The sequence below is a fragment of the Bos grunniens genome, chromosome 26, assembly GCF_055505025.1.
Source record: "Bos grunniens cultivar Pamir isolate PY7600 chromosome 26, Bosgru_T2T1.0, whole genome shotgun sequence".
NCBI lineage: Eukaryota > Metazoa > Chordata > Mammalia > Artiodactyla > Bovidae > Bos > Bos grunniens.
Window position 1 is genome coordinate 39513883 of NC_141190.1, and position 27177 is coordinate 39541059.

The 27177-nt window shown below is 50.6% G+C and overlaps 1 protein-coding gene across 1 annotated transcript; it reads left to right on the plus strand.

The window, feature by feature from the left end:
• Positions 1-987: 987 nt before the first annotated feature.
• On the plus strand, positions 988-24398 carry BAG3 (BAG cochaperone 3). The gene is made up of 4 exons (XM_086378642.1): positions 988-1339; positions 17269-17592; positions 19398-19802; positions 23003-24398. Exons 1-4 carry the CDS (start codon positions 1154-1156, stop codon positions 23840-23842), a joined length of 1755 nt encoding a protein of 584 aa, XP_086234768.1. The 5' UTR covers positions 988-1153; the 3' UTR covers positions 23843-24398.
• The last annotated feature ends 2779 nt before the right edge of the window (positions 24399-27177 follow it).

Here is a 27177-nt window from a genome sequence, read left to right on the forward strand (position 1 = left end):
TCCCTGGACGGAGGAGCCTGGCGGGCTCCACAGGGTCGCTAAGAGTCGGAGGTGACTGAGCACGCATGACTTACACTACTTTCCAAATGAAGGTCAGATTAAGATAGCAAGAACCAACTTGCACCATCAACAAGCCCTAAACCCCAAAGAATGTTTTTTCTATAAAGTTCTTCACTGCAACGACAGAGTCTACATTTAAGACATGTGCTTCAGCAACATGCATGCGCTGATGCAATCTTTCTTTAGGATTCGAAAGAAACGCAGGTGAATTTCTATTTGTACTTCCATTTTTCTCCCTGGCTTGCTTCTGGTGTCGGATCAACATTCCAGAGCCCCGTCCGGACGGCCCTTAAGCCCATGGGAAAAAAGTGATTAACTGAGGGTCACCAGTGTCCCGGAGTATCAGTAATCTAGGGGTGCAAAGGCGAGGTGGGAGAGACTCTAGTTAATCCCCAACGATTTAAAAGGCTAACGATGAGTTTGTTTTTACACGAAGGAGCCAGTCCCGGGAACACCCACGCGGCTCGAAGAAGACCAAGCGAATCCGAAAACCGAAACCGGCCCAGGACACACAGATGACGTCCCCTGGGGTTTGCTCGACCTGCCGCTCGGCGGCACAGGGATCCCTCGGATGCAAGCCCCCCGCCCAGCTCAGGGACAACTCCGCCAGGGATCCCCTGCCCCCCGGGAACCGCGAATGTAGGGGAAGAGGTGGCGGGGTGGAGGAGGGGCGGCCGGCGGATGCTCCGCCCACGCCCCGCCCCGCCCCGATTATAGCCGATGACTCAGGGCGGAGCTCCGCATCCAACCCGAGCCGCCGCCAACTTCTCTGGATGGGACCAGAAGTTTCTAGCCGGCCAGTTGCTACCTCCCTTTATCTCCTCCTTCCCCTTTGGCAGCGAGGAGGCTATTTCCAGACACTTCCAGCCCTCTCCGGCCACGTCACCCCCTCCTTTAATTCATAAAGGTGCCCGGCGCCGGCTTCCCGGACACGTCGGCGGCGCTCCCGACTCTCCGCTCCGGCCGCGGCCAGCGAGCGACCCTACACCTGGAGGTCCGGCACCCCGCGACCCCGTGACCCAGCACCCCGCGACCCGGCACCCTGCACCCTAGCACCCCGGCGGCCGCCCCTCCGGGCCGACCCCGACCCAGCATGAGCGCAGCCACCCACTCTCCCATGGTGCAGATGGCGTCCGGCAACGGCGCCGGAGACCGCGACCCCCTGCCCCCTGGCTGGGAAATCAAGATCGACCCGCAGACCGGCTGGCCCTTCTTCGTGGACCACAACAACCGCACCACGACGTGGAACGACCCGCGCGTGCCCCCCGAGGGCCCCAAGGTGAGCAAGGCCCGCGCCGCGCCCTGGCCAGCGGCTCCCCCTCTACCTTCCCCCCAAACCCCCATCGACGGCCAGTCTGGGGACAGGGCCGGGCGGGGGCGGCTGGACTGGGCCTGCGGGGACGCGAGGCGCCAGGTGCCCGCCGGCCGCAGCCGGTGCCTCGGAGGTCAGTGAAGGCCGCCTGGAACGCACGGATCCCCTGGAGGACGCCAGCTCCCAGGGGGGTCGGCCTGCTGCGCCCCCCACGAGCCCCCTCTCCAGGCCCGCCCTTGGCCGGCGTCTGGGCCAGTTTGGGGAGGTTCCCAAGAGGACTGCCCTCCCTGGGCCGTGTTTGGTTTCCGGGGGTCAGGCGGGAAGTGGGACCTGCGCTGTGGCACCAGGTCCCGTCCACCGGCTCCATTCGAGGGGCCCTGGGCCAGGAGACGACGGGTGGCCGGCCTGCTCAGCACCAAGGCCCGGGTCAGGCCCGGCCACGGTCTCCACCCGGCTTCCAGGGCTCAGATCCTCGGTTCTCTCTGCTGACCGTGCTTTGGCAGACGCCAGGGGACCGTTGGCAAGTTAATGTGGGGGTCCTTTAGGGTCTCTTAGGAATTTTACCTCCTCAAGTTCCTGAACTTGGGTGAGGGTATCTTGACTTCACTCTCCCACCTCAGGCACAGAGTGACTCAGGAGACTGATGTAAATGCATTCCTTTTCTTGTTTTTTTTTCCCTTCTGTATTTGAAATTAAAACTGTATTATTGTTTGAAAGTTGTCTTCACTACGAATATATTCTAGTATGACTTGTTAAAAATAAGATGCAATCTTCCAGGCAATTTCTAAACTGAAGATGCCAGACTGTCCCCTAGTTGGCTATCGCCTTAGATACTGCCTCACCCTGGTCAGAAAGAGATTTTTTTTTCTTTTTTAATATCAATACATTCCCTTCCTTGTTATGCTACTAAAATATTTAGGATTTGTTTCTTATCCCCAATACACAAATAATTTAGTAGTAATACTTTTGTATTAGAAGTATGCCTTATTTACATATATGCAGGGGTGTATATACTACTTAATCCTTAGAACCATGACAATTTGAAAATATAAACTTGGAATGAGTCCGTTAATTTAAAAAATTATAACTAATTGTATTGCTCTTGTAATTCTCTATAACTTTGAGCTTTTTCAAAACGTAAAGCTTGGCAAAAAGAACTAGACTTGTAGTAGTGTTACATTGTCTGGGCAAAATAAAAGACATGAGCTGGTAAGTTATTTTGAAGATTTAAAAACTCACAGAATTAAAAATGTTTTATAAACCATTGTTTTAGAAGAAAAAAATCTGTGTTAACCACCTTCAGTTTTATGCAGCTTTTTCCTTTAAAATATTTATGAAACTCTGGTGCCCAACAGTGAGATATTGTACAATCAGCAGCTTATACTTATAAGAAATTAATTGTATATTTATTCCTGAAAATTATTTCAAGAGGCTGTAATTAGCTGGGATCGACATAACCATGTATTCCTTTTGTCTGTTCAGCCCATTATTGAGTGAAACTAAAGCTCATTTCAAACCAGCTCTGTTAATGCAGCCTGCAAGGATGTAGATCTTCACTGAGGCCAAAAAAAAAAAAAAAATCCTGTCATTTTGAGGCTTCCTTCCTATAGAGACAGGAAGAGTCAGAATCCACTGGCGTTGGTGGTGGTGAGTGTAGATCAAGTATGAACATATCCACTGTGAGTTCAGTGTACATGCCACATCTCTGGCACTTGGTTTTCAACATGAAACTCACCCAGCAGGTTGAGATCTTACGTACGATGGATGGGTTAGGCTGTGGTTTTACAAACTTTTTCAAGGGGGAAAAAAAACAGGTTAAGTTACTATTATTTTTCTCAACAAGTGGAACATAAGAGCTAGTAAATCAGAAGTTTGATGCTGTGAAAGTTGATTTGAAAATTTAACAGAATTTTAAAGTCAAAAGATGGTTAAAGATCTTTTAGCTCAGCCTCTATTTTTTTCTGAGAAAGAAACCCAGAGAGTTCACATGTGTTTCCAAAGGCCATTCAGCCAGTACCAATAGCAAAGAGAGACCTACACTGGAAAGTCCTAATTAAGAGGCAGTTTATTGTTCAGAAGAAGGTAGAAGAGTCTTAAATTTCTGTGAAATTTAAGGGTGAACTGGGCAGGCTGGAGTACTTGATTGTTTTTCTGCCCTTCTGGCTTTTGTGACTACTTGGATGGTGATGGCTGGATGTGATCAACTCAAGAAAAGAGCTGCTTACCAAATTAATTGAGATTTCTCAACGTGGCACTAGAACATAAGGAAAAAACTAACATTCACTTTGTTAGCTCTGTGGGCTTCATGGCTTTCAAGACTGTGCTTTGATGTACACAAAACAACTATGTGACTAATTCACTTTAACTTCTGTGAATGATGGAAAATCTTTCAGTCAGTTCAGTCGCTCAGTCATGTCCGACTCTCTGGGACCCCATGGACTGCAGCACGCCAGGCTTCCCTGTCCATCACCAACTTCTGGAGCTTACTCAAACTCATGTCCATCGAGTCGGTAATACCATCCAACCGTCTCATCCTCTGTCATCCCCTTTCCTCCCGCCTTCAGTCTTTCCCAGAATCAGGGTCTTTTCCAGTGAGTCAGTTCTTCTCATCAGGTGGCCGAAGTATTGGAGTTTCAGTTTCAGCATCAGTCCTTCCAATGAACATTCAAGACTGATTTCCTTTAGGATGGACTGGTTGGATCTCCTTGCAGTCCAAGGGACTCTCAAGAGTGTTCTCCAACACCACAGTTCAAGAGCATCAATTCTTCGGTGCTCAGCTTTCTTTATAGTCCAACTTTCAAATCCATACATGACTATTGGAAAAACCATAGTCTTGACTAGAAGGACATTTGTTGGCAAAGTAATGTCTGTGCTTTTTAATATGCTGTCTAAGTTGATCGTAACTTTTCTTGCAAGGAGCAAGTGTCTTTTAACTTCATGGCTGCAGTCACCATCTGCAGTGATTTGGGAGCCCCCCTAAAACTTTAATATGCTGTCTAAGTTGGTCGTAACTTTTCTTCCAAGGAGCAAGTGTCTTTTAACTTCATGGCTGCAGTCACCATCTGCAGTGATTTGGGAGCCCCCCTAAAACAAAGTCCCTCACTGTTTCCATTTTTCCCCCATCTATTTGCCATGAAGTGAATATCCTTCACTAGCACTTTATATCAGAGATTGGTTTCTTAATGTGGATTGAGAAAATAATTCTGGCAAAAAACAAAGGGTGATTTTAGAGGAACTGAGCTAAGAGGATCCTCTGAGCATCCTTACCTTCCAGGGAAGATGCTGTCAGTCAATCAAGGGCTATTCACTGAACATGAAGAACAGAGAAAGCCCTCTTCAGGGGAAGACAGTTTCTGGGGTGTTTGCAGTTTAGTCATATGGGTAAATGAATGACTTTCTTGGAAAGAAGAAGACTAGAACTTTGTGTATGGTTTAGTTTTATTTGCTGTTGTCTTAGAGTTGATCCTCTCCCATTTCCCTGAGGTGTTTAGAGTGACCTTTCATCCCATTTTTAAAGAGGGGGCAAGTGAAAGTATCTTGCCCTTCACTGCAGAGGCAGGGCAGCTAAAGGCAAAGGCTTTGGGCTTACTCCAGCTCCACTCTGAGAATCTGAACCTTCCCACCTGCAGTCTTCCTGGATATCGATTTTCTGCACACGTTTCTTGGCAAGTTCCTACCAGTCCAGGCCCCTTCTCTGGCAGAGGGCTTGGCATCCTCTTTGAGACGTACAGTTTCTATGCGGGCCGCTCCTCTGGCTCGCCTTGTGAAATAAACAGAGGCCAGATGCTTTGGAGTGTGGTGCTGTGCCGCTCCCTCACAAACCTCCCTGGGCAGAGGAGCAGGGCGGTTCTAGCTTTTCCGGTCCCGGAGGTGCCTGGGCACGGATTCCCGAGCCTGGCAGTCTCCAGGGAAGCCTGAGGAGAACACAGGTTGCCAGCTGTGCGTACTCCCTTGTTGGATCCCGGTAGCTCAGGGTAGGACCCAGAAATCTGTATGTCAGAAAAAGCTGCCCTGTTGGTTCTTGATTCTGGCACCTGGGCACTTGAGAGTCACCAAAGGACAATGATCCCACATCCTAGAGGGGGTGGCGTGGGGGAGCTATGACTTTGTGTGCACCTGTGTGAGCCTTGGCATCCTCAAAGGATCCTGCTTCACATCTAGACCTGCAGAGCCATCTCCCGAGCCTCCCTTCCTTCCTGGTTAAACTCAGCAGGTGCCTGAGTTTCTGGGGATGATGATGGGGATGGTAGGGGGAGGGATGGACCTGGCAGGGTGCCAGTGCCAGGTGTGGGGAGGTGATCCCCAGACCCTTGGGAACCCCAGGAGAAGCAGGCCAGAGGCTTGCCCTGCCAGCTGAATCTCACCGCAGTCGTTTGACAGATTATCCTCAGGCCCTATAGGAAACAGATAGGAGCATCCTTGCAGAGGAACTCAGAGCTGGTTTGAGTTTCAGTTGAAGCAGAGACCCATTTGTTCCCCTTCACGTTCAGGAGAGCTTCCTGAATATTCCGAGAGATGAGATCATCTTGTGGTTTGCAGATCGATCGCAAGCTCTTGTGCCTCTTAGAATCAGAACACAGGAAAGGAGCGGCCATTCTTTCCTTTATATTTCCAGCCAGTTGCAGTGACTCTGGAGCAAATGTCTGTATCACAGATGAATAGCAATTTGCTGAGGGTTTAATAAAAACATGGCCAAACAAATGCCTTTGGAGCCCAGCTCATCCAGGACCTTCGTTCTCCCCTCTGAAGAACAGTCCATGTTTGGCCTATGCAAGACCTGACCAATAACTTGTCGCCTGTGTCGTGGTGTATATTTGCCCTTTACAGGGGGTAGAGACAGCGCGCAGGAACTGTGGCGGCGGTTGACGTTAGCCAGGGCCGGGAAGGCTTAGCTGTTTGATGCTGTTGGGGCTGCCTGTGAGTCAGGAAGCCTCATACCACCCATGAGGCTTGATTAGGTTGTCCTCGTTTCTGGAATGACACACAGCTGCCTTATATAAACCACTCTACACGTTGGTTCCTTCCCATTGACATTTAAAAACGACCTGGCATTTTTCGTAAAAATTAGGAAGCCATGCATCAATCCAAACCTACTCTTTCTGCTTCATAGTTCTGCTGTGTTAATGTTGCTCTTAACATGTTTAAGACGCCTTACATAGAGAAACTGGGAGCAGTAGCTGAAGGCTTTGCTTATTGGGAACCTCTGAGGATCCTCCAGTGCTGATGAACCGCAAGGAAACCTCTCTGATACCTGACAGAGTTCTCCAGGCCCTCCCGGCTCCCCATGGCTTGTGAATCAAGTCCGCGTGCCCATGATCCTTTTATGCCTCAGCTCTCAGACAAAAAGCTGGACTTGTGAAGCGAGGCTCCAAGTCCCCTCCTTTTGCAGATGTGAAAGTTGATCTCCAGCCCTTGTTTGGCATCGTGCGGCCTGGTGAGATAGTTGGTGTTGTTCAGTCTTCACATATTTCTAGGACGATTTCTTTGGGGGCCTTGGCAGCTTTTCAGCCAGTCAGGCAGCTCTCAAAAGCTTGATCAGAGAGAATTTCTGTAGGAAGGGAGGAACTGATTTTTGCCGTCTGTCAACACCTTTGTAGACATGTGCCAGACACAGGTGGGTGCTTTTACAAACCTTATCTCTTTAAACCCTCAAAGGCGCTCACGAAGGTGGAAGCTGTCAGATTCACCTTATACACGAGGAGACAGACGTGCAGAGAGGGGAGGTCCCTGGCCTGAAGCCTGTCAGCTGTGACAGAACAGACTGTTGTGAGCAGAGCTTTGCCCCCACCCCAGGTGACAGACTCGATGCTAGCGGGCCTAGCCGCTTCTTTAAACTTAGACCTTTATGCTCTGAGCTCGCCAGGCACAGCCCCGATTTTAAACAGCCTTGAGTCCATCTCCTACAGCTCGTCAGACACATTGGCTCCTTTCCTGAGCCTGGGTCTGAGCTGAGAAGACAAGCCCCAGTCTCCGCTCATTCATCTCTGCCGAAATTTTTTGACTGCCCGCTCTCTGCGAGTCATGGTGTTAAAATGTCACACAGAGGACAGTTCTGCCTCCTTCAGGGCCATTTTCCACAAAGCGTTTCCCCCATCTCTCCAGTTGGAAGCAGCCCATCCCGGCTCCAGATGCCACATTACTTCAATTTGAAACTTTCCTCTAAAAGGCAGCACGTTCCTGCGTTGCCTCAAGGTCACGTCCCTGTGGGCTGAGCGTCCCAGAGGCAGACTCTGCGACTCTTTCATCTCTCTGCCTCTTCAGGGCCTGGCAAGGTCCACGGGCTCAATATGTACAATTCTCTGTGGAGAAGAGGAAAACATGGGCCTGGGCTCCGGGCTGTTGAAGACAAGCGTCCCTTCCTGACGTGTGTGTTGCAGGAAGCCTTCTGTCGGTTCCTAAGCGGCGTCAGCCTCGTCCCCAAACGTCTCCCAGTTGCCGGTTCCTTTTTATTGAATTTCTGAATGGCCTTTTCTCCACAGGGGACTTGGGTATTGATTCCCTAAGTTCATCCTTACGTGTTTGGAGGCGGTCTTTTTTTTGTCCCCGCCAGTGACACAGCATCTTAGAGCCGGCCTGCCAGGGAGGTTGGTTGCTGTCAGCAGCCAGATGCCACTAAGCCAGGGCTGTGCGAGGAGTCTGTCTCCAGTTTTTCCGTTTGTGAGGCTGGCAGTAAGGTCAGACACTGCAGAGCGGCAAAGCCTCTTGCTCACTGTCGGTTCTGAAGACCAGGATTGCAGATTGTTTGCTGCCTCCATAATATTATGTATAGCGTGTGTGTGTACTCAGTCATGCCCGATTTTTTGCAACCCTGTGGACTGTAGCCCACCAGGCTCCTCTGTCCGTGGGATTCTCCAGGCAAGAATACTGGAGTGGGTTGCCATTTCCCACTCCAGGGGATCATCCCGACCCAGGGGTTGAACCCACATCTCTCGTGCCTCCTGCACTGGCAGGCGGATTCTTTACCCCTGTGCCAGCTGCGAAATCCTGTGTACATTAAGTGCCTCCTGAGAGCTCCCCTACCCAGAGCTGCGTCCTGAGTGGGGGAGATGAGACTTAGCCCTGAAAATTCCCTAGCATCCTGTTGAAGAACAGGCATTTCCTATTTTGAAGTAACTTCCTTGGTTTCTTGAAAATTTAAAGTAGAATTGTTGTAATTTTTTCAATTACGTTAAAAATTCTTTCTTGGACAAAGAATGAATGAATGAATGGTTTAGAAGTGGAAACGGCAGGAAGATAGGAAAGAACATGTGTGTAGCAGGGAAGGCAGCCACATGGCTTTTTTAAATGTTCCAGATTATCCCACGGAGCCTGAGGGTCAGAGTAGGACCCGGCTCTGCTGCTGGGCTGGACCTGGGTTCACTCCCAGCAGAGGCCCTGGGCTGGGCCTGAGGAGTCTCCGGTCTGTGGTGACTCAGAACTGAGTGCCCCACTCTCGCTGCCCTGCCTTAGCCAGGCGGTGACTCAGCATTGAGCCTTGGCTCCCTGGCCCGGAGCACACTTGAACTGAATGTTCCAGGTCTGTGCCTCAGCTCAGCTCCACCGGGTGAAATGAAATGCTTTCCCTCCTGCTGCGATTTCACCCCCAGGAAGACAAAGGGTTTGCAGATGTTCATTCGTCCTTAGCCATCAACAGTTATTAATCCCACAGTGTACAGGTGTGACAGGAATAGTGAAAGTGTTCACGTGTCCGGTGGTCTCAGGTAAAATCACTCACCTCCCCCCTGCCCAGCCTCAGTCTCCCCTTCTGAGAAATGGGCGTACACCAGTACTCATCCAGCGGGATTGTGAGGAGCCAGGGCCTGACCTGAGGCGTGTGTGCAATCTGTGGGCCCCAGCCTCCACCAAGAAGTCGGAGGGGATTCTCGGAGAGGCACTCGGCTTCCCCACACAGTAGAGAGTGCTGGCTGGATGTGGGTCTGCCGATTCCCAGATGGGCATGAAGTCGTTTCCTGAGGCAAGGCCTCTTATGGCCCCTGAACCACCTCAGCTGACTGTCCTTCCACCAGTGTCTTGACGCCCTCAGCACCCTTCCTTGGGGGTTCCTATGCCCCTCATGGGGGATACACAGGAGCTGGGCAGGAACTCAGTGCGGACGTCAGCCTTCTGGAGCCTCAGCCAGACCTGTAGCCCACAGCCCCAGCAGCTTGTAGCCTTGGCCCCAGATCCCTGCCCGAGACAGGCCAGGGCAGTTGTGTGTTCTGTGTTCTTCAGGGAGTGCTGTGTTTACCCTCAACCCTATGATCGAGGGGAGGGTCTCTGCCTGGGCCTGAGGACAGTGCCAGCAGGAACCAGATGCCCAAGGGTGTTGGGGGGTCATCAGCCGTGTGCACAGGTGGTCTGGACGCTACCCTAAGGGGCAGAAGGAGAGGGGGGGGGTTTCTAATTTTCACCACCCTCTTGAGGGAGTGTGGTTGTTGGGAAAGGAGTGCTTTGAGAAGCCGCTTAGGGTGGGGAAGGAGTCCCCCGCCCCAGAAACTCCTCCCAGGGCTGCCACCGTCTGTCAGTCTCCCCTTGCTTGAGCTGTGGTTGATGAATTGGAGATGTGACTTTTTTTCCTGTTGGGGAATTGTGTTTTGTGCAAAATGCATGTCCAGTAAAGCCAGCACCCTGCTACCAACAGATGCTATGCATGGCTGGCCTCTGAGACAGAACCTTGAGAAACCAATGGAAATGTACCCATGGGGGTAAAGGGGTCTCTTTATCTAAATTCAGACAAGAGTTTGCTTCCAGATACGGAGATTTCAGGTACTTTTCCGTCTGTGGCTTGTGGCTTTAGATTGATTAAAGCAGATCCCTACCTTTTTTAATTTTTTTCCTGAGGAGGAAGTAGGTAGTTTTTTAAATACCCTGAAGCCACTGAGTTCAGGAGCTGAACTCCCAGGATCCAGGGTTTTCTTCTTGGTTTTGCAGCCACTTCCCCTGTGACCTTGGGAACCCTTGAAGGGGGCTCCAGGGAGTGAGGAACTCTGAGCCCCAAGCACTCTCTCCAGCAGGGGACATACTCCGCTGTGGCCCACGACTTACATGCCATGGAGGGACACCCTGGGGATGTTGAAGGGACATTAGCAGACTTTCTACTCCTAGGCGACTCCTTCTGCCCCAGCCTGGCTTGACTCTTCCCCCTGGGCCTCAGGGGCACGTGTGCAGGCATTACAGTCACTGCAGACTGGGTGTTGATTGTCTGCAAGGCAGCCCCTCCAGGGTTGGGGGCCTCCTGAAGGCAGAGGAGAGTGTAGGGCTCAGAACTCTGGAGTTGTCTTTGGCTGTGTTTGCTTCCAGTATGAAACATTAGATAACATGTCTTAACAGAGAAAATGGCATCCCTGCTAATTAGTGCTCTTAGGACTCTCAGATAAAAGGGCTTCAAACTTTTAACAGGCTCATTACCAACTTGGGTGAGACCACTGAGGAATTAAACCTGAATTTACAACTTTCTGAACAGTAGGCCCAACCAGCAGTTGCTTGGGAGAAGCTGGGTCCATCAGTAGCTATTTGTGGGATGGAAGAGCGCGGTTATACAGGGCACAGGACCGCTCAGAGTTCACGGAGACTTTCTTGTGCCTTATTTCACTTAAATTTGGCAACAGGTCCTGGGAGGCAGGGGATTTTTATAAGCTAGGGGACCTGAGTCTCAGTAGGAAGGAGTCCTGTCCGAGAGCACGCAGTTGGCAAGCCACGGGGCGGGATTGGAGTCCAGGATGGCAGCTTGGAGATGGGGGCTCACGCTGGTTCATTCCTACCTGTTGGGACACAGCTGCAAAGAGAAGCAATGTCATGTTTTTTTAAAAAAGTTTTCCCTAGTAAAAGCGCATAGGGACACCCATCTCAGTAATCCCAGGATCAGGGCCACATACTTCTTTAAAAAAGTTGCTGTTGGAATATAGTTGATTGACAGTACTGTGTTAATTTCAGGTGTACAGCCAAATGGATGAGTTATACATTACCTATATCCACTCTCTTTTAGGTCTTTTCCCATGTAGGCCGTTACGGATGTATTGAGAAGAGTTCCTTGTGCCATTCAGTAGGTCCTTATTAGTTATGTGCTTTATGTACCATAATGTGTATATGTCAATCCCAATCTTTTCAGTTTATCCCCCCTTCCCTGCCGGTGACCATAAGTTTATTTTGTACATCTGTAGCTCTGTTTTGTAGAGAAGTGTACATACTCTAATAACGGGTGTATTAGATAAAACCTTCGATCACCTGGGTCTAGATCGCTTAGAGTGTAGACTCTTGTCCCACCAGGAGCGCTGTAAGCAGACTGTGGTGGGTGTGGACTTTGCCTGTTATTCAGTTTGCCCAGTGTCTCTTATGTGCCCCCAAACAGGGTTGGGAGCAGTGGAAGAGACCCTTTACCACACTCTAGTGGGAGCTTCAAGTTTGGCTGTGGGAATGTAGGTATCTGTTTATATATCACATTGGCAATAATTCCTGCTTCTTTTCTGTGGCCTATAACACCAAACGGAAGGTTTTGTAGGACCTTGAAGCTCAGGTCTCTGTGTGCGCTTTAGAAGGAAGCTTTTCTTTTGTTTTGCTTCCTGCCTGAGAGAGGCAAGCCCAGGCCACTTTATTTTGATCCAGGTCCTCACTAAATGGGGAGTCCCAGGATTCTTATTTCCCTTCATCTTTTTTTCCCCCCTTGTTTTAGAAGTCTTGGAAGTATCATTAGTAAAAGTCACTAGCTGACAGGCATGAGGCTCTTTTGGCCTAAAAACCCAGTTAATAGAGTGTGTCCTACTTAAGACTCCAGGGCTGTCAAGGCGGTGGTGCTCCGGGTTGCCTTTGTGGCTGTTCCCCTTCATTCAGAGCATCGTTTGTAGCTGCTCAGCCCACGTTTTAAAGAACACTGCGCTGTGGAGCTGAGGTTGGGGCTCATGGGGGCACGGTTTTCGGGGCTTATGGTCCCAGCCTGCTTTTCAGGTCCCGAGTCTACTGTATAGCACAGGGAACTCCTCCTCTTCCTGAAACTTCGGGGCACCTTGAGTTCCAGCGATTACTGATGTGATTTAACTGAGTACAGTTAAGAGTGATCATTTTTAGATTTCTGCAGCATCAATTTTTCCTTGTTTTTGAGCCTTATGTAGGTGTTTACAGCTAGGAGAGATCTTGGGATCAGAGGTCAGGGAGAAGGTCATCTGGAAGGACCCTCGTTTAGAGCTGTGCTCCCAGGGCCGTAGGGGCTAGGTTTCCCCACAGACCTTCTGAGTCAGACTTTGTTAGGACGGAACAGTGAATCTGCATTTTTTTTTTTTTTTTAATTTCCTGGGTGTTCCACATGCCCCTAGTCTGAGAACCACCGCTTTATAGCACATCATTTCACAGCTCAGGAAATTGGGGGTGGGAGGGTAGGAGTAAGCTGCTTCCGTAGTGCCTCCTTAGGGGCAGAGCTGACTCTGGGACCATATGCAGTCTCTTTGCAAGTCTGCTAGCTGTCCCTTAGTGCCCACGCTGTTAACTAAAAACCAGTGGTGAAGCGTAGTCATCCTCTCAGAGTCTTTTGGACTGCAGGAGATCCAACCAGTCAATCCTAAAGAAAATCAACCCTGAATATCCACTGGAAGGACTAATACTGAAGCCAAAACTCCAGTACTTTGGCAACCTGATGCAAAGAGCTGACTCACTGGAAAAGACCCTGATGCTGGGAAAGATTGAGGGCCAAAGGAGATAGGGACCGCAGAGGATGAGATGGTCAGATGGCATCACCAACTCAATGGATGTGAGTTTAAGCAGACTCCAGAAATAATGGAGGAGGGAGGAGCCTGATGTGCTACAGTCCATGGAGTTGTAAAAGTTGGACACAACTTAGCGGCTGAACAACAACAATGAGTAAATAAGACCTGTTTGTAAGCCACACCCTCGTCCGAGCTCAGAACCTGACCCCAGGCTTATCTAGTAATAATACCTGATATTTGTGAGGGCAAGTTTTGGCTCATCTGAGGCGATTTTTCCCGCTTTTCATCCTGGCCTTCTCATGGAGTTGTTTGGCACCTGCAGAGGATTTTAACGTAATGCCCAAAGAAGAAGAATTGGCCGGTTCATTTTATAAATTAGTGCAGTGAGATAGGCAGTGGAGTCAGGCTCTGATTTCCTAATTGGATTTTGTATGAATGTATTCCTGATGGCTCTGCCCACAGATAAGGATAATGAGCTGAGCTGACTGGAGGGTAATTCTGTGATGCTGTCACCGCTCCTCAGGAAGCGAGGCAGGCGGTGATGGGGAGGCCGGGCCGGCCGTCGTCCGCTTGGTCATCTTGCTGGCACCCTGTCCCTGTCGCCCGGCCTCACAGAAGCGAAACCCCCAGGAGACGGAAGCCCCGTCCCCAGCGAAGTCAGGGCGGGGCAGGTAGTGCGTCTTCTATGAAAGATGCCGGCCAGCAGAACCAAGAGGCTTGGGCTTGAACTTGAGAACACTTCTTACGGGACTAAGGAGACACGTTCTAGACGTTTCCTAGGATAATTATAAACATTTATAATATATATTTATTATATATATTTGTATAGAAAGAAAGTGAAGTCACTCAATCGTGTTCGACTGTTTGCGATCGCATGGACTGTAGCCCACCAGGCTCCTCCATCCATGGAATTTTCCAGGCAAGAGTGCTGGAGTGGGTTGCCATTTCCTTCTCCAGGGAATCTTCCTGACCCAGGGATCGAACCCAGGTCTCCCGCATTGCAGGCAGACACTTTACCGTCTGAGCCACCAGGAAAGCCATTTGAATGTATACTTACTTTAAATACATAGTCATATAAATACTTTAATATAAATTAAACATTTTAAAGTCTTCCCCGCCCCCCACCCCGGAAAAAAAGTACATCTTTCCTTTCACTAGACTCTGATGAAACACCACAGAAGGTAAAAAGGGCAGTGTGGCTCTTTTGGGTCCTCAGTTTGGTTCGTAGACCTGAAGCATTTACTGCTGACAGGGCTCTAACAAGAGCAGAGTGGGAGCGGAGGCGGCATCAGCACCCCGTGCGGACCTTATCGCGGGCGGGTGTTTCACTCAGGTTTAAATTTTTGTTCACGTAGAAGTGTTAGTTTTCTAGTCCATAGACGTGAGATGGTTTTTTAAAACTTACCTCAGGCAGTGTTTTCTAAACAAAGCCCGCCACACACCCCCACCACCGCCCACCAGAGCATCAGGGCTGCCTGCCTTCTTTTAGATACGACAGTTGTGAAGAGATGCGTGGGGTTTTTATTAAACGGCATGAATGAGCCATTTGTTCACTCGGAACCGGGAGTACAGACCTCAGAACTATAGGAAAGCAGCCTCCGGGCCTCTCCCAGCCTCCCTTCTTTCCAGCTTGGGCCCCTGACGCCCCCGCCCCGGCCTACAGCGACCACGCGCTTCCCTCCACTGACCCCAGCGCCGCACTGCTCCCAAGACCCAGGCCGGGTATTGGCTGTGCTCTCACAGCCCCGGGGCAGGCAGGCTGTTCCTCTGCCCTCCTCCCCTTTTTCCTTCCCTTTTCTTCCCTTTCCATTTTCAATTGAGGCACAAAATATATTCAGCAAGGTGCATAAAATGTATTGGCAGGCCCGCCCTCAGACCTTCTGGATCCAGGGGCTTCCCCCAGGAGTGGCCAGGCCTTACTCGGCCAGGCCTCTCTAAGGTTTCCAGGCCCCGGAGGGTCTGAGGCGGAGGCACAGCTCACAGCAGGGTGGTGGGGGGTGGCCGCCCTCACGGGTTCAGCCTGGGTGGTGTGGGTGGACTGAGGCAGGAGATGGGCAGCGTGGGGGCTCCCGAGACGAGGAGACTGAGAGAGACTGCTCTTACATATGGGTGTACACATTTATCTCCACCACCCAGAGAGAGAGAGAGCTTTTGCATCTCCTCAGAGGGTCCCTTCCCAGACGATTACCATTTCCTCCAGGTGCGTCCACCTTCCTGACTCCGGTTACCACTGGTTAACTGAGTCCTTCAGATTTGATTCCTTTGACCCTTGGGCGTCTTGAGTCGAAGCATCCTGTGCCTGTGTAAGAAGGGACTGCCTTTCAGCCCCCTGGGCAAACCCCTCTCCATGGGCTCTCGTAACAGCTTACTACAGACCTGTAAAGTGGGTGTTGCTAGCTCCACTTTCTAGCAAAGGGGATTAAGGCTCAGAGAGGTGAAGAGACTTACCCCCAATGAAAGAATGGTTACTAACAGAGGTAAGAAAGAAGGCAAGCCTTCTTTAGGAAACCCCACCTTACTAGAAAAGCCCAGGTGGGCCCCTGTGCTCTCCAGGTGGTCATCCTGTTTGTTTCACGCAGACCCCGGCCTACAGGGATTGGGCCTTGCTGGTGTAAACCACGGTACCCAGTAGCTTGGGAGCAGGGTGTTCACCAGGGGCCAGCCAGCGGACGAGGGCGGCTAACTTGCCCATCTCTGCTCTAGTGTGTGGCCAGGAGGAGGCCAGCAGGGACACCGCCCCCCGCACTTGTCCAGGCTCCGCTCCAGGCTGGAGGGATGGTGCCCCAGGGCGAGGACGAGGTGCCCAGCCGGCCTGTGATGAGTCAGCACTCGGCAGCACAGGCCTCCTTCAGCGCTGCTGCCGCCTCCCTTCTGGTGCCCGTCTCGTGGCAGGAATGCGCTTCTGAATGTGACGCCTGGACCCACTCCCTGCTCTTGGGTGACCCTAAAGTTAAGCAGGCTAAAATAATGCCGCCACCCTGAGCACGTGGGTATTCTAATCTGAGAGTACCGCCTGTCTGCCGGTGTCCCCAAGGACATGGCAACACCCGGGCCTCTCCTGAGTGCTGGGAGGCCCGCTGGGGCGGCGGGCTCAGCAGGAGGGCAGAGAGAGGTTCACGGGTCTGAAAGATCTAAGGTCCAGGGCTTGCCCTCCTTGTGACCAGCTTCGCCTCAGCGGGAATAGAGCCTCAAGCCTTCTGGTGTTTGCCGTTCAGGGGCATGCCTCGTAAGGAGGCATAATAGTTTGTCCACTTGGATGCGTGGAAGTGGCACGAATCCTCAGCCCCCTCCTCTGTGAAAGGACCCTCTAGATGGTCAGGACAGGAAGCCACAGGGGTCCCTGGCTTCAGTCACCCAGCCTCTGCTTGGTGAGGAGTGACATTGCCTGGTGAGTGACTGGCCAGCCTTGTTGTCTGAAACAGGATCTTTCTCTGTGGTACATCTGGAACTTGGCCTTCTCAAGGGTCCCAAAATAGCCAGGCCACTGAAGGGAGAACTTCATGAGAGGACATAGGAGGGACCCCAGCCGCTCCTCGCCAAGCAAGCTTTGTTGGCATCACAAGACCGGCACAACTAATCCCCGGGTTTTGTTCTCATCCTGTGCCTCTTCTGCATTCCTTGGGTATCTCCCTTTCTTGCCTCTTGTTCTGAAAATATTCCTGAGGAAGCTGCCTGCCCGCCGCTACCCCTTCTCTGCAGATTTCTGGGCTGTGGCCTGTGTCAGGGTCCCACGTGAATCTGCGTTGTCAGGAAATGTGAGGACCGTTTAGGAAGCCGAGATGCTGGCTGTAATCCCCTTAGCAAGTTGGCATTGGACCCTCCTAGCATCTTCTGATCTGGGTCTCTGAAGGTTTGGGAGGTTGTCGGGGACTCTCCTGTATGCAAGGCTGCCTTGTCATCCAGAACAAAAACCTGTCTTACCAGTTCGGGAAACTGGAACTTCTCCTGTGCTCCACAGATACCTTACTTGTCTCTTACTTTCTCTTGATGCTTCTGATTCTTAAACTCCTGGGCCAACAGCAGCTTCAGCAAGGGAGGAGAGGTCTGGAAGAAGTAGGGGATCAGGGGAGGTACCCACAGTTTCTGTGCTCAGCTGTCCTAGCTGGCACTGTGGGGCCCAGAGTCACTCTGGAAGATCGGAGCACGTGGCATTATGCTTTCTCCTGCTCAGGGCTGTTTCCTTCCCAGTTTCTAACAGGTCTTTGTGTCTCCTCTCACTTTTAGGAAACCGCATCCTCTGCAAATGGGCCTTCGCGGGAGGGCGCCAGGCTGCTGCCCACTAGAGAAGGTCATGCCGTGTACCCCCAGCTCCGGCCAGGCTACATTCCCATCCCCGTCCTTCATGAAGGCGCCCCGAGCCGGCCGCACCCTGTCTTTGCATACTCCCAGCCCGGGACGCAGCGCTTCCAAACCGAGGCAGCTGCGGCGGCTCCCCCGAGATCCCAGTCGCCCCTGCGGGGTGTGGCGGAAGCCAGCCAGCCAGATAAACCGAGTGCACCGGCGGCAGCTGCTGCAGCGGCCCAGCCTCCAGCCTCCCATGGACCCGAGGTAAGGAGAGGCCTGGCTCACAGGCCTACATGACCGTGACCTGTGCAGGCAGGGGGAGGAGATGGCGGGGAGCTGGGTTTCGTGCTTCCTGGGCTGCCCCAGACCACAGATGACCCCAGACCCTCATGACAACCCCGTGAGATGTGGGGCATCCGGGCCTGGCCGGCGTCACCCAGCAAAGATCGCTTGCTGACAGCCCCATGTCCCCCCAGCATTTCACAGGCTGGTTTTTCAGGTGAGCAGAGATTGTAGTTTGTTTCTGAAGCTCCGGAATTGGGGCTCAAGAAGGGGTAACAGCTTGGTCCAAAAGCATAAAGTCGGAAGTGGCATTGCAGGGCCTGGAAGCCTTGCCTTCTGGCTCCTCCTATGACACCTCTCATTCCCACTGAGCTTTGTGTGTCAGAAACACAGAGAGGCTCTGTGTCATTTCACTCAGTTCAGTGTTCACGGGTGAGTGTTAACTGCTCGGAGCTACGCTGATGTGAAAATGAGACCGCATGCCTGTCCTCACAGTGTCTGCTGTTTAAAACAAAGCATAAAATTATTTTTTCAGGTTTTAAGCCTGAGGTCAGCACTTCCTTGTACTAACAGTTAAAGCATAGTCCTTAACCTGGTTCTTAGCTGAGACTTGAAGGCCAGTGGACCCCAGCAGGAATCCTGAGCCATAGGCCCTCTGGGTTTTCCTGTTGGGACACCATCCCACTGTGTCCCCCGCGCTGCTCTTGAGCACAAATGCTCACTCCACGTGAAAAACATAGTTAATAGAGGCATCAGGTGGTGCGGTGGTAAAGAACCTGCCTGGCAGTCAGTGCAGGAGAGGCAAGAGACGTGAGTCGGATCCCTGGTTTGGAAAGTTCCTCTGGAGAAGGGAATGGCAATCCACTCCAGTATTCTTGCCTGGAAAATTCCATCCACAGAGGAGCCTGATAGGCTACAATCCATGGGGTTGCAAAGAGTCGCACATGACTGAGCACACACTCACACAGGAGGCACTTACCCTTTCTTGGAGAGGCAGTACCTATATTTGTAATGTTTTTGGTGTAAAAATCAAAAGTGATGCGTCAGTCAGAGAAATCTTCACAAATTTAACCTAGCAGGGGCCTTAGAAGCCAGCTGGGGAAACACTCTTCTGCTCTTCCAAAATAGAAAGTAGGCTGTCAGGAAGGGAGAGGGGCCTGGCCTGCCTTGGTCCACATGGGGACGTGGTTCCCGCTGGCCCCTGGGTTCTCTGGGGATAAGCAGGAAAAGAGTTCAGGAAAGAGGAAAGGAAATGACAACAATAATTAAAACTTAGTGAGCACTTCCTGTGGGTGGTGCTGGTGCCAGACACACCCACTGATTCTTTTACAGAATCTTCAAATTAGGTGAGGAGGGGTTACTCTTTTCTGTACTTTAAACGTAGCTCATTAACAGTAAAGAATCTGCCTGCAATGCAGGAGACCAAGGTTCAGTCCCTGGGTCCGGAAGATCCCCTGGATGAGGGCATGGCAACCCACTCCAATATTCTTGCCTGGAAAATCCCATGGACACAGAAGCCTGGTGGGCTTCAGCCCACGAGGTCGCAAAGAGTCGGATGCGACTTTGTGACTGAAACAACAACAAAGCTGTCGGGCTGTTGAGAATTTGAGCCCAGGCCTCTTGACTCCTGAGTTCCCAGTCTGAACAGTACATGTGGACACTGGAAAGGCTTAACAGGTGGGAGGTTGTATTAAGCCTGCCACCCTGAGCAGGCACGTACTGCAGGCAGAGTCGGAGAGCCAGGCAAGGGTTCACAGGGCCATGTGTCTGCATTCTGTGTCTTGCAGCGGTCCCAGTCTCCAGCGGCCTCAGACTGCTCCTCGTCCTCCTCCTCAGCCAGCCTGCCCGCCTCCACTGGCAGGAGCAGCCTGGGTGGTCACCAGCTCCCCCGGGGCTACATTTCCATCCCTGTGATACACGAGCAGAATGTCACCCGGCCGGCAGCCCAGCCATCCTTCCACCAAGCCCAGAAGACACACTACCCAGCTCAGCAGGGCGAGTACCAGACGCACCAGCCCGTGTACCACAAGATCCAGGGGGATGACTGGGAGCCCCGGACCACGTGGACCGCATCCCCCTTCCGGCCTCCTGTCCGGAGTACGTCCAGCCGGGAGGGCTCTCCAGCCAGAAGCAGCACACCAGTGCCACCCCCGCCATCTGTCCGTGTGCAGACCACGGTCGACAGGCCTCAGGTATGGGAGTCGGTGTCGCAGATGGGCTGGGGTGGCATCTCTCCAGGGCTGGAGGAGCTCTGTGCAGGTGTCCTGGGTCCCCTGCCCTCATCAGCCCTTCCTGGGGAGACCGAGATCCCGGAAAAATGCTGGTCACCAGCAGATGTGGGCGAGGGCTGTGAACCTCTGGTGCCTTCTATAGCTTTTGCTTGTTCTTTGTAGCAGCTGCCTCAGGGGCAGAGTTCCAGCCACCGTGATGGGGAAAGGTGGGCAGAGCATGGCGTCACACATCTGGGGCCCTACCCTTTCAGGGCCCTGCCGCACCCCACTCCACACTCCAGCTGCAGCCTCCATCTCCTGCCTCACGGATGCCCCTTCTGCACCCTGCTGGCCCTTTCGTCTGTTGTCTCCTCTCTTGTTTCTTTGCTCACACTGAACCCACTTCCCGAGATGCCTCCACAATCTAAACTTTTCCCATCCTCCAAGGGACAAGCCAGTCTTGCCGCTTCCATGCAGCCTGATCTTTTCTCAGGGTGCCTAGTCTCTTACAGTTCAGCATCTGATTATTCTCTGCATTTCAGAAGTGTTCATCTGCTCTCTTCGGCTCTGCTCTGACCTTGACCACAGGCAGCATGTCTTACCCTTTGCAGTAAAGGACTGTGTTGCCCAGCTGATGCCCGGCCGGCTGGGTGGCTGGGAAACCTTCCTGCCTGTCTGGTGAAAGTCACAGGCAGTGCCCGTTTAACCTTCAGTAGAGGCATGCACTAGCTTTCCAGGTGGCACTAGTGGTAAAGAACCCAGCTGCCAATGCAGGAGATACGAGATGCAGGTTCAATCCCTGGGTCAGGAAGAGTCCCTGGAGGAGGGCATGGCAACCCACTCCAGTATTCTTCCCAGAGAATCTCATGGACAGAGGAGCCTGGTGGGCACAGTACATAGAGTTACAAAGAGTCGGTCGTGACTGAAGCGACTTAGCACAGCACACAGCACAGAGATGTGCAGGCACTGATTCCTAGGGGAAGCAGTCTTCTAGTTTTAGAGCCGCAGAATACCCAGCAGCCAGGGCCCCTCAGCTGCTGAGTGAATTCTTGACCACTGTTCTTGAAAGGAAAGTCCCCTGTAAACAAATGGAGGGCATCTTCTTCCTACAAATGGGGACACTGTCCAGGGCCCTCTAACAGAGTGCTTTCCTGTTACTGGCTTTTGTTTTTGTTTTGTTTTTGGCTTTTCTATTTGGAAATGATTCCAACCTTACAGAATGGAAGTCCAGTATACGTGAAGGTCATGAAAGCAAAGATTCAGCCATATTCACTGTTAATGTTTTACTCCACTTGCCTTGTCATTTTTCCTCTCTCCATATATTATCTATATTTTTGTTTGAGATTTAGTTATAAATAACATGCCCCTGTCCCCTAAACATGACAGCAGGTGTTTTCCTAAGAGAGCTACCTTCTCATTGATAACTACATTAGAGTGATCAGATGTAGTACAGTTAACATCCTTACGACATTACTGTCTCATACACAGTTCGTTTCCACATCTCCTGTAGAGCAGTTTCCCCTTTGTTCTAGGATGCAGTCTAGGATCGTGAGCATTGCATGCAGGTGTCATTTGCCTTTAGTCTCCTTTAATCTGGATCAGTTTCTCGGTCTTTTTCTGCTATCATGACCTTGAAAAGTTTTTGAAAAGTACAAGCCAGCGGGCACACCCCCTCTTAAGTGTTTCTAAAGTCACTTATTCAGCTATTGCTTTAAAGCCCAAGGAGAGGCGTGTGGCTAGTTCATGAATGCCAAGGGCCAAAGTTGAGGACTGCTGGTTGGCAGAAGAGATTTGATGGAAAAGGAGGCTAGTGGTGTTCAAACAGCCACGCGTCCATCAGATCTTTAACTTAAACTCAGTAATCCTTTCAAATGGGAAAGAAGTGCTCATTTGCCAAGCTGGCAATGTTTCCTCTCACATCTTTCCTATATATTTTGTGTAATTGGTGAAACAATATTTCATCCTATTTCCACTTAATCTTATTGTTTGTAGTGGCCTCCCTTTCACAGGTTATTCAGAGATCCCATGTTGGAGGCTTGCAAAGATTTGACCTAATTGAACATTATAGTGGGATATAATGTTTTTAATATGGAGTACTTTACAAGTATTATAGTCTAACTCCTGTTTCCCAGCTGATGAAATCAGAGTGTGTGAGTTTTTTTTAGATATTCACTTGAATGCTGGGTGAACCAAGTTACTTCTGTTGCAGGCATAGTTCATTTGTTAAAACACGCCTCTGGCTTATAGTCACATTAAAGAGCATCTCAGCCTCTGTAGCCGTGCGGTCAGTGTGGAGGTGCTGTGCTGTGCCAGTATCAGCTCTGGCACAAATGCGTCCAAGCAGAAGTCTTATAGGGTTACCCATTTGGGGCATCTTGCTTATTCTCAAAAAAATACATCAGTCTGGGCAGAAACCACAATGCTGTCATAGGTTTAAAAAAAAAAAAAAGACGATTATAACTTTGCTGAAACAGGAGATGGGAAGGTCACACCTTGAGCAGAGACTTTCACGCAGAAGGGGGCAAGTGGCAGTTATTACTCCACGGCTCCATCCCCTGAAAGTCTGAGTCACCCAGGACTTTGCTTTGAGCTGAAGTAACTCAGGAGTCAGCATGAGTTTGAGGTATTTTCCTTTTTGAAAAATTACGTTGGTTTTCTTTTCATTGCCGTAAGAATTCCATCTTCAGAAAAAGTCAGTAAGAGAGAACAGACTGAGAGACCAAGGTAACAAACGGAAGCGTAACAATGGTTTGGTTACATACAATGCATGTGTGCTTGTCATGCTAAGTGTCTTCAGTCATGTCTGATTCCTGGGGACCCCATGGACTGTGGCCTGCCAGGCTCCTCTGTCCATGGGATTCTCCAGGCAGGAATACTAAAGTGGGTTGCCATGCCCTCCTCCAGGGGATCTTCCTGATCCAGGGATCGAACTCAACATCTTTATGTCTCCTGCATTGGCAGCTGGGTTCTTTACCACTAGCCCCACCTGGGAAGCCCCATTATACATGATGAATACCATATTTTATTCTTGTAACTGGTGTCAGTTGACTTTGAAAATCTCTTTTATACTGTTAAACTTTTTAAAAGTCGTTCCCATTTCCTTCTAGTCAGTACTAGCTACAAATGACCACCTGTGACTCTCAGCCATTAAAATTGTCTGTGTCCTTGCCTCTTTCCCACAGCCCATGACCCATCGAGAACCTTCGCCTGTTCCCCAGCCTGAAAACAAGCCAGAAAGCAGGCCAGGCCCAACTGGACCAGATCTCCCTCCTGGACACATCCCGATCCAAGTGATCCGAAAGGAGGTGGATGCTCAACCTGTTTCGCAGAAGCCCCCGCCTCCCTCTGAGAAGGTGGAAATAAAGGTTCCTTCCGCTCCGGTGCCTTGTCCTCCTAGCCCCGCCCCTCCTACCGTCCCCTCTGCCGTTCCCTCTGCCGTCCCTTCTGCCGTCCCCTCTTCCCCCAAGAATGTGGCTGCAGAAGAGAGAGCAGCCCCTAGTCCTGCCCCTGCAGAAGCTGCACCCCCTAAACCAGGAGAAGCTGAAGTGCCCCCAAAGCATCCAGGTGTGCTGAAAGTAGAAGCCATCCTGGAGAAAGTGCAAGGGCTGGAACAGGCTGTGGACAACTTTGAAGGCAAGAAGACGGATAAAAAGTACCTGATGATAGAAGAGTATCTGACCAAAGAGCTACTGGCTCTGGATTCTGTAGACCCAGAAGGACGAGCTGATGTCCGCCAGGCCAGGAGAGATGGGGTCAGGAAGGTTCAGACCATCTTGGAAAAACTTGAACAGAAAGCAATAGATGTCCCGGGTCAAGTCCAGGTTTACGAACTCCAGCCCAGCTCGCTTGAGACCGATCAGCCGCTACAGGAGATCATGGAAATGGCTGCAGACAAGAGCAAGAAGAGTGCTGGAGACGGAGAAGACCCCAAAACCGAAACCCAGCCGCCGGAAGCCAAAGCAGCAGTAACTCCAAACCCCAGCAGCACAACAGACACAACTGCTAACCCGGCAGCACCATAGTCTCCACGAAGTGAAGAGTCACCCCGGAGACTGGGAACTGATTGTGTGCTTTAGGAATTATAAGTTGCATGCATTTCAGGGACTTAAAATCATTTGGTTTTTACTCTTCATAGCCGCTTGGTACGCAGTAACTTGGGTGGAGGCAAAACACACTAATAAAAGGGCTAAAAAGGAAAATGATGCTTTTCTTGTGTTCGTATTCTGTACAAATAAAGAAGTTGCTTGTTACAAGTTTAATAACCCCATAGCTTGTTTTGGAGCCTTCTCTGTATGGGCCCCATGTGTTAGCCATGGATGTGAACTGTCTTTCTAGCTCTGGATTGAAGGAGTTTTTTTTGGCAGGGGGAGTAGATGGGGAGTCAGTTTCTCATCACTAAATATGAAGCCCGTTTTTCAGAAATGTTGCCATTTTAATGGGATGATTTTTGTCATCTAATAGCTATGATACTTTAGATAGAATAAAATGTGTAAGGAGCCATAGAGATATCTGTATGTGGGATGGCTTTAATGCTATGTGTAAAAAAAAAGGAAAATAAAGTAATAATGTAACTCAAAATGTCTTCTGTGGTTTCTGAATTTTGAAGAGTGGCAGCAACAAGATAGACTTGCACTGGCTTCAGGAAAAATAAACAGCGGATGCATTTACAAGCCTGCTCTGGGATTTGTGACACCCCTACTGGTGTGGCCCATGAGAAAATGAGTCTTGGTCATTTTTCTGTCTCAGGTTGCAGCCGGAACCTGGGAAGACCCAGGGCTATAAACCCAGGTAATGGGAATGTGCCCATCACACCTCTCTGACTGCCGCAGCTGAGTGCATCTCTGCCCACCTGGCCCCAGGCCACCTGCAGGTCTCACCAAGCAGCTGCGTGGGTTCAAAAGTACACAGAGAAACCAGTTTCCAGTATTGCCTGAGGTTGGCCCACGCCTTCCTGGAGTCCAGGTCACTGGGGCTTGGGCACGTGTTCTGTGAGTGTCTTGGGGTCATCTTGATCTGACATTTCTCTGAGTCACCAAGCCAAGCTGGGACCAGGTATATCTTCCCAGATTGGGTTCCTCGAAGTCACTGGGGTTAGGGATCAGATGCACTGTGAAGCCACTGGAGGGGAAAGGATCTTTCTGGACTAATGTATTTTAAGAGCTTGGGAAGTATCCCAGCTCCAGAATGTGGAGATACGTTTTGTCACATAAGTGGAAATTGAGAAGAAAGAGAAAGATGGGCCTGAGATCTCAGCTGTGAGGAAGCCTGCTGAATCCCTGAGCTGAATTCCTCATGACTGTATTGAGTTTAATATTGGTGCCTGACAGTGCTGCACAAAAATACACGCTGGTGTGCTTGCCACTCAGCCTGATGAGAAAGGCTGAAGTCATTCGCATGGGAGTTCGCCAACATCTTTACGCGGTGAACTCATTTGAGGAGTATAAGCTGACGGCTAACAACAACAACGATTCTAGAAACACAAGTGTGTAAATAAAAAGAAGCAAAAAGCCTTCTGGACTGTTTTTCACTAGATGAATCAGTGTAAAGAATGCGACCATCTTTTTGATGACTTGGGCATCTATGCTCAGTTCAGTCGCTCAGTTGTGTCTGATTCTATTTGACCCCATGGACTGCAGCACGCCAGGCTTCCCTGTCCATCGCCAACTCCCGGAGCTTACTCAAACTCATGTCCATCAAGTCGGTGATGCCATCCAACCATCTCACCCTCTGTCGTTCACTTCTCCCTCTCCTTCAATCTTTCCCAGCATCAGGGTCTTTTCTAATGAGTCAGTTCTTCTCATCAGGTGGCCAAAGTACTGGAGTTTCAGGACTGATGCTGAAGCTGAAACTCCAATACTTTGGCCATCTGATACGAAGAACTGACTCATTGGAAAAGACCCTGATCCTATGCTCAGTGGATCTCAACGTAAAGGGTTCTTATGTGGTCACTGAATGAGGTGGATATTTTATCGCTGAAGATCATCAGCAGGTAGCCCTTTGGTGCAGTTAGAATGTTTTCAGCCATCAAAATTAGATGGCACGTGGGTATTGGGCAGGAGTTATCCAGCCTGTGTTGGCGGTCCCTTGGCCTTGCATGGTGGTGACAGGCTGAGTGTAGGGCTGGCTGCAAGGCTCTTGTTAATGTGCCTATCTTGCCTCTGTGGGAGTCAGGGACATAAAGCAACTGTCTTGCTAGTGTCAGAGGGGTTTGGCTTATTTAATTATGCCAATGCTTTTTAAGAGAACGTTTTAGTTCAGAACAGTCTTGATTTAGAACTCCTGGGATCAAATCAAAGCCTCATGGAAAAGCTCTGGAACAGTGGGCAGTTACAGAGCCTTTTCTTTCCTGGTTTCCTCAGCTGTAAAATAGGGGGTGGTTTAGTCACTAAACCACCTGGGAATCTTCCCCACCCAGGGACTGAACCCAGGTCTCCTGCATTGCAGGCGGATAGCTTAGTCCGTAAAGAATCTGCCTGCAATGTAGGAGACCTGGGTTCGATTCCTGGGTTGGGAAGATCCCCTGGAGAAGGAAATGACAATCCACTCCAGTATTGCCTGGAAAATTCCATGGACAGAGGACCCTGGCAGGCTGCAGTCCATGGAGTCGCAAAGAGTTAGACATGACAGCGACTAAACCAGTAAGCCAACACCATCTTTACCAACTGAGCCACCAAGGAAGCCCATAAATGGGAGGTGGGGTGATTAAATCAGACAAGGGAAGCAGTGAAAGTAGTGCGTGGCACATGACAGACGTTAGCTGTAATTGACGTCCTTGTGTGACGAGTGAGGGAAAAGGAAGTGACAGGTGCCCGCAGACGTAGGAGCAGGAGAAGGATTGAACCAGGCCCCAGGAGATGTGAAAGTGCACTCCGCTCTCCTCATCTTTAGCACCAAGACAGAAAGGACTCTGTGTAAGTACCACAAAAATTTGAGAATAATCCCTCACCTCTCCCTTGGTCAGAGAGTTGGTTCTTTTTTAAAATGTATTGTGTCAAAATCCTATGAAATTATTCCTGCTTCCCAGATAAGGGACTTGGAAATTTTATTTTTCCTTTTGGCTGTGCCAGGCATCTTGTCAGATCCTAATTCCCCCTCAGTGGTGAGAGCAAGGAGCCCTGACCACTGGGAATGCCCAACTTGAAACTATTCAGTAATGGTGTCTATGCTAGGGTCACTTGCTGCCCAGTGTTTCGTTTCCAAAGGTTCCTGGAGCTCCTCTCCCCCCTTCACCTTGCATCTGCTCCCCTCCAGGCATTCCCACCTGAGTCAACACCCAGCCTGGGGGCCCACCTCTCTGTGAGACCTTCTCTGCTGGGACAGAACCCTTCTTCTCAGACTTTATTTCCCAAAACTCCCA

Coding starts and splice junctions, on each gene's coding strand:
- BAG3 (XM_086378642.1), top strand. CDS start 1,154: ATGAGCGCAGCCACCCACTCTCCCATGGTGCAGATGGCGTCCGGCAAC. Junction 1,340..17,268: donor TGCCCCCCGAGGGCCCCAAG/GTGAGCAAGGCC, acceptor TCTCACTTTTAG/GAAACCGCATCCTCTGCAAA. Junction 17,593..19,397: donor CAGCCTCCCATGGACCCGAG/GTAAGGAGAGGC, acceptor TGTGTCTTGCAG/CGGTCCCAGTCTCCAGCGGC.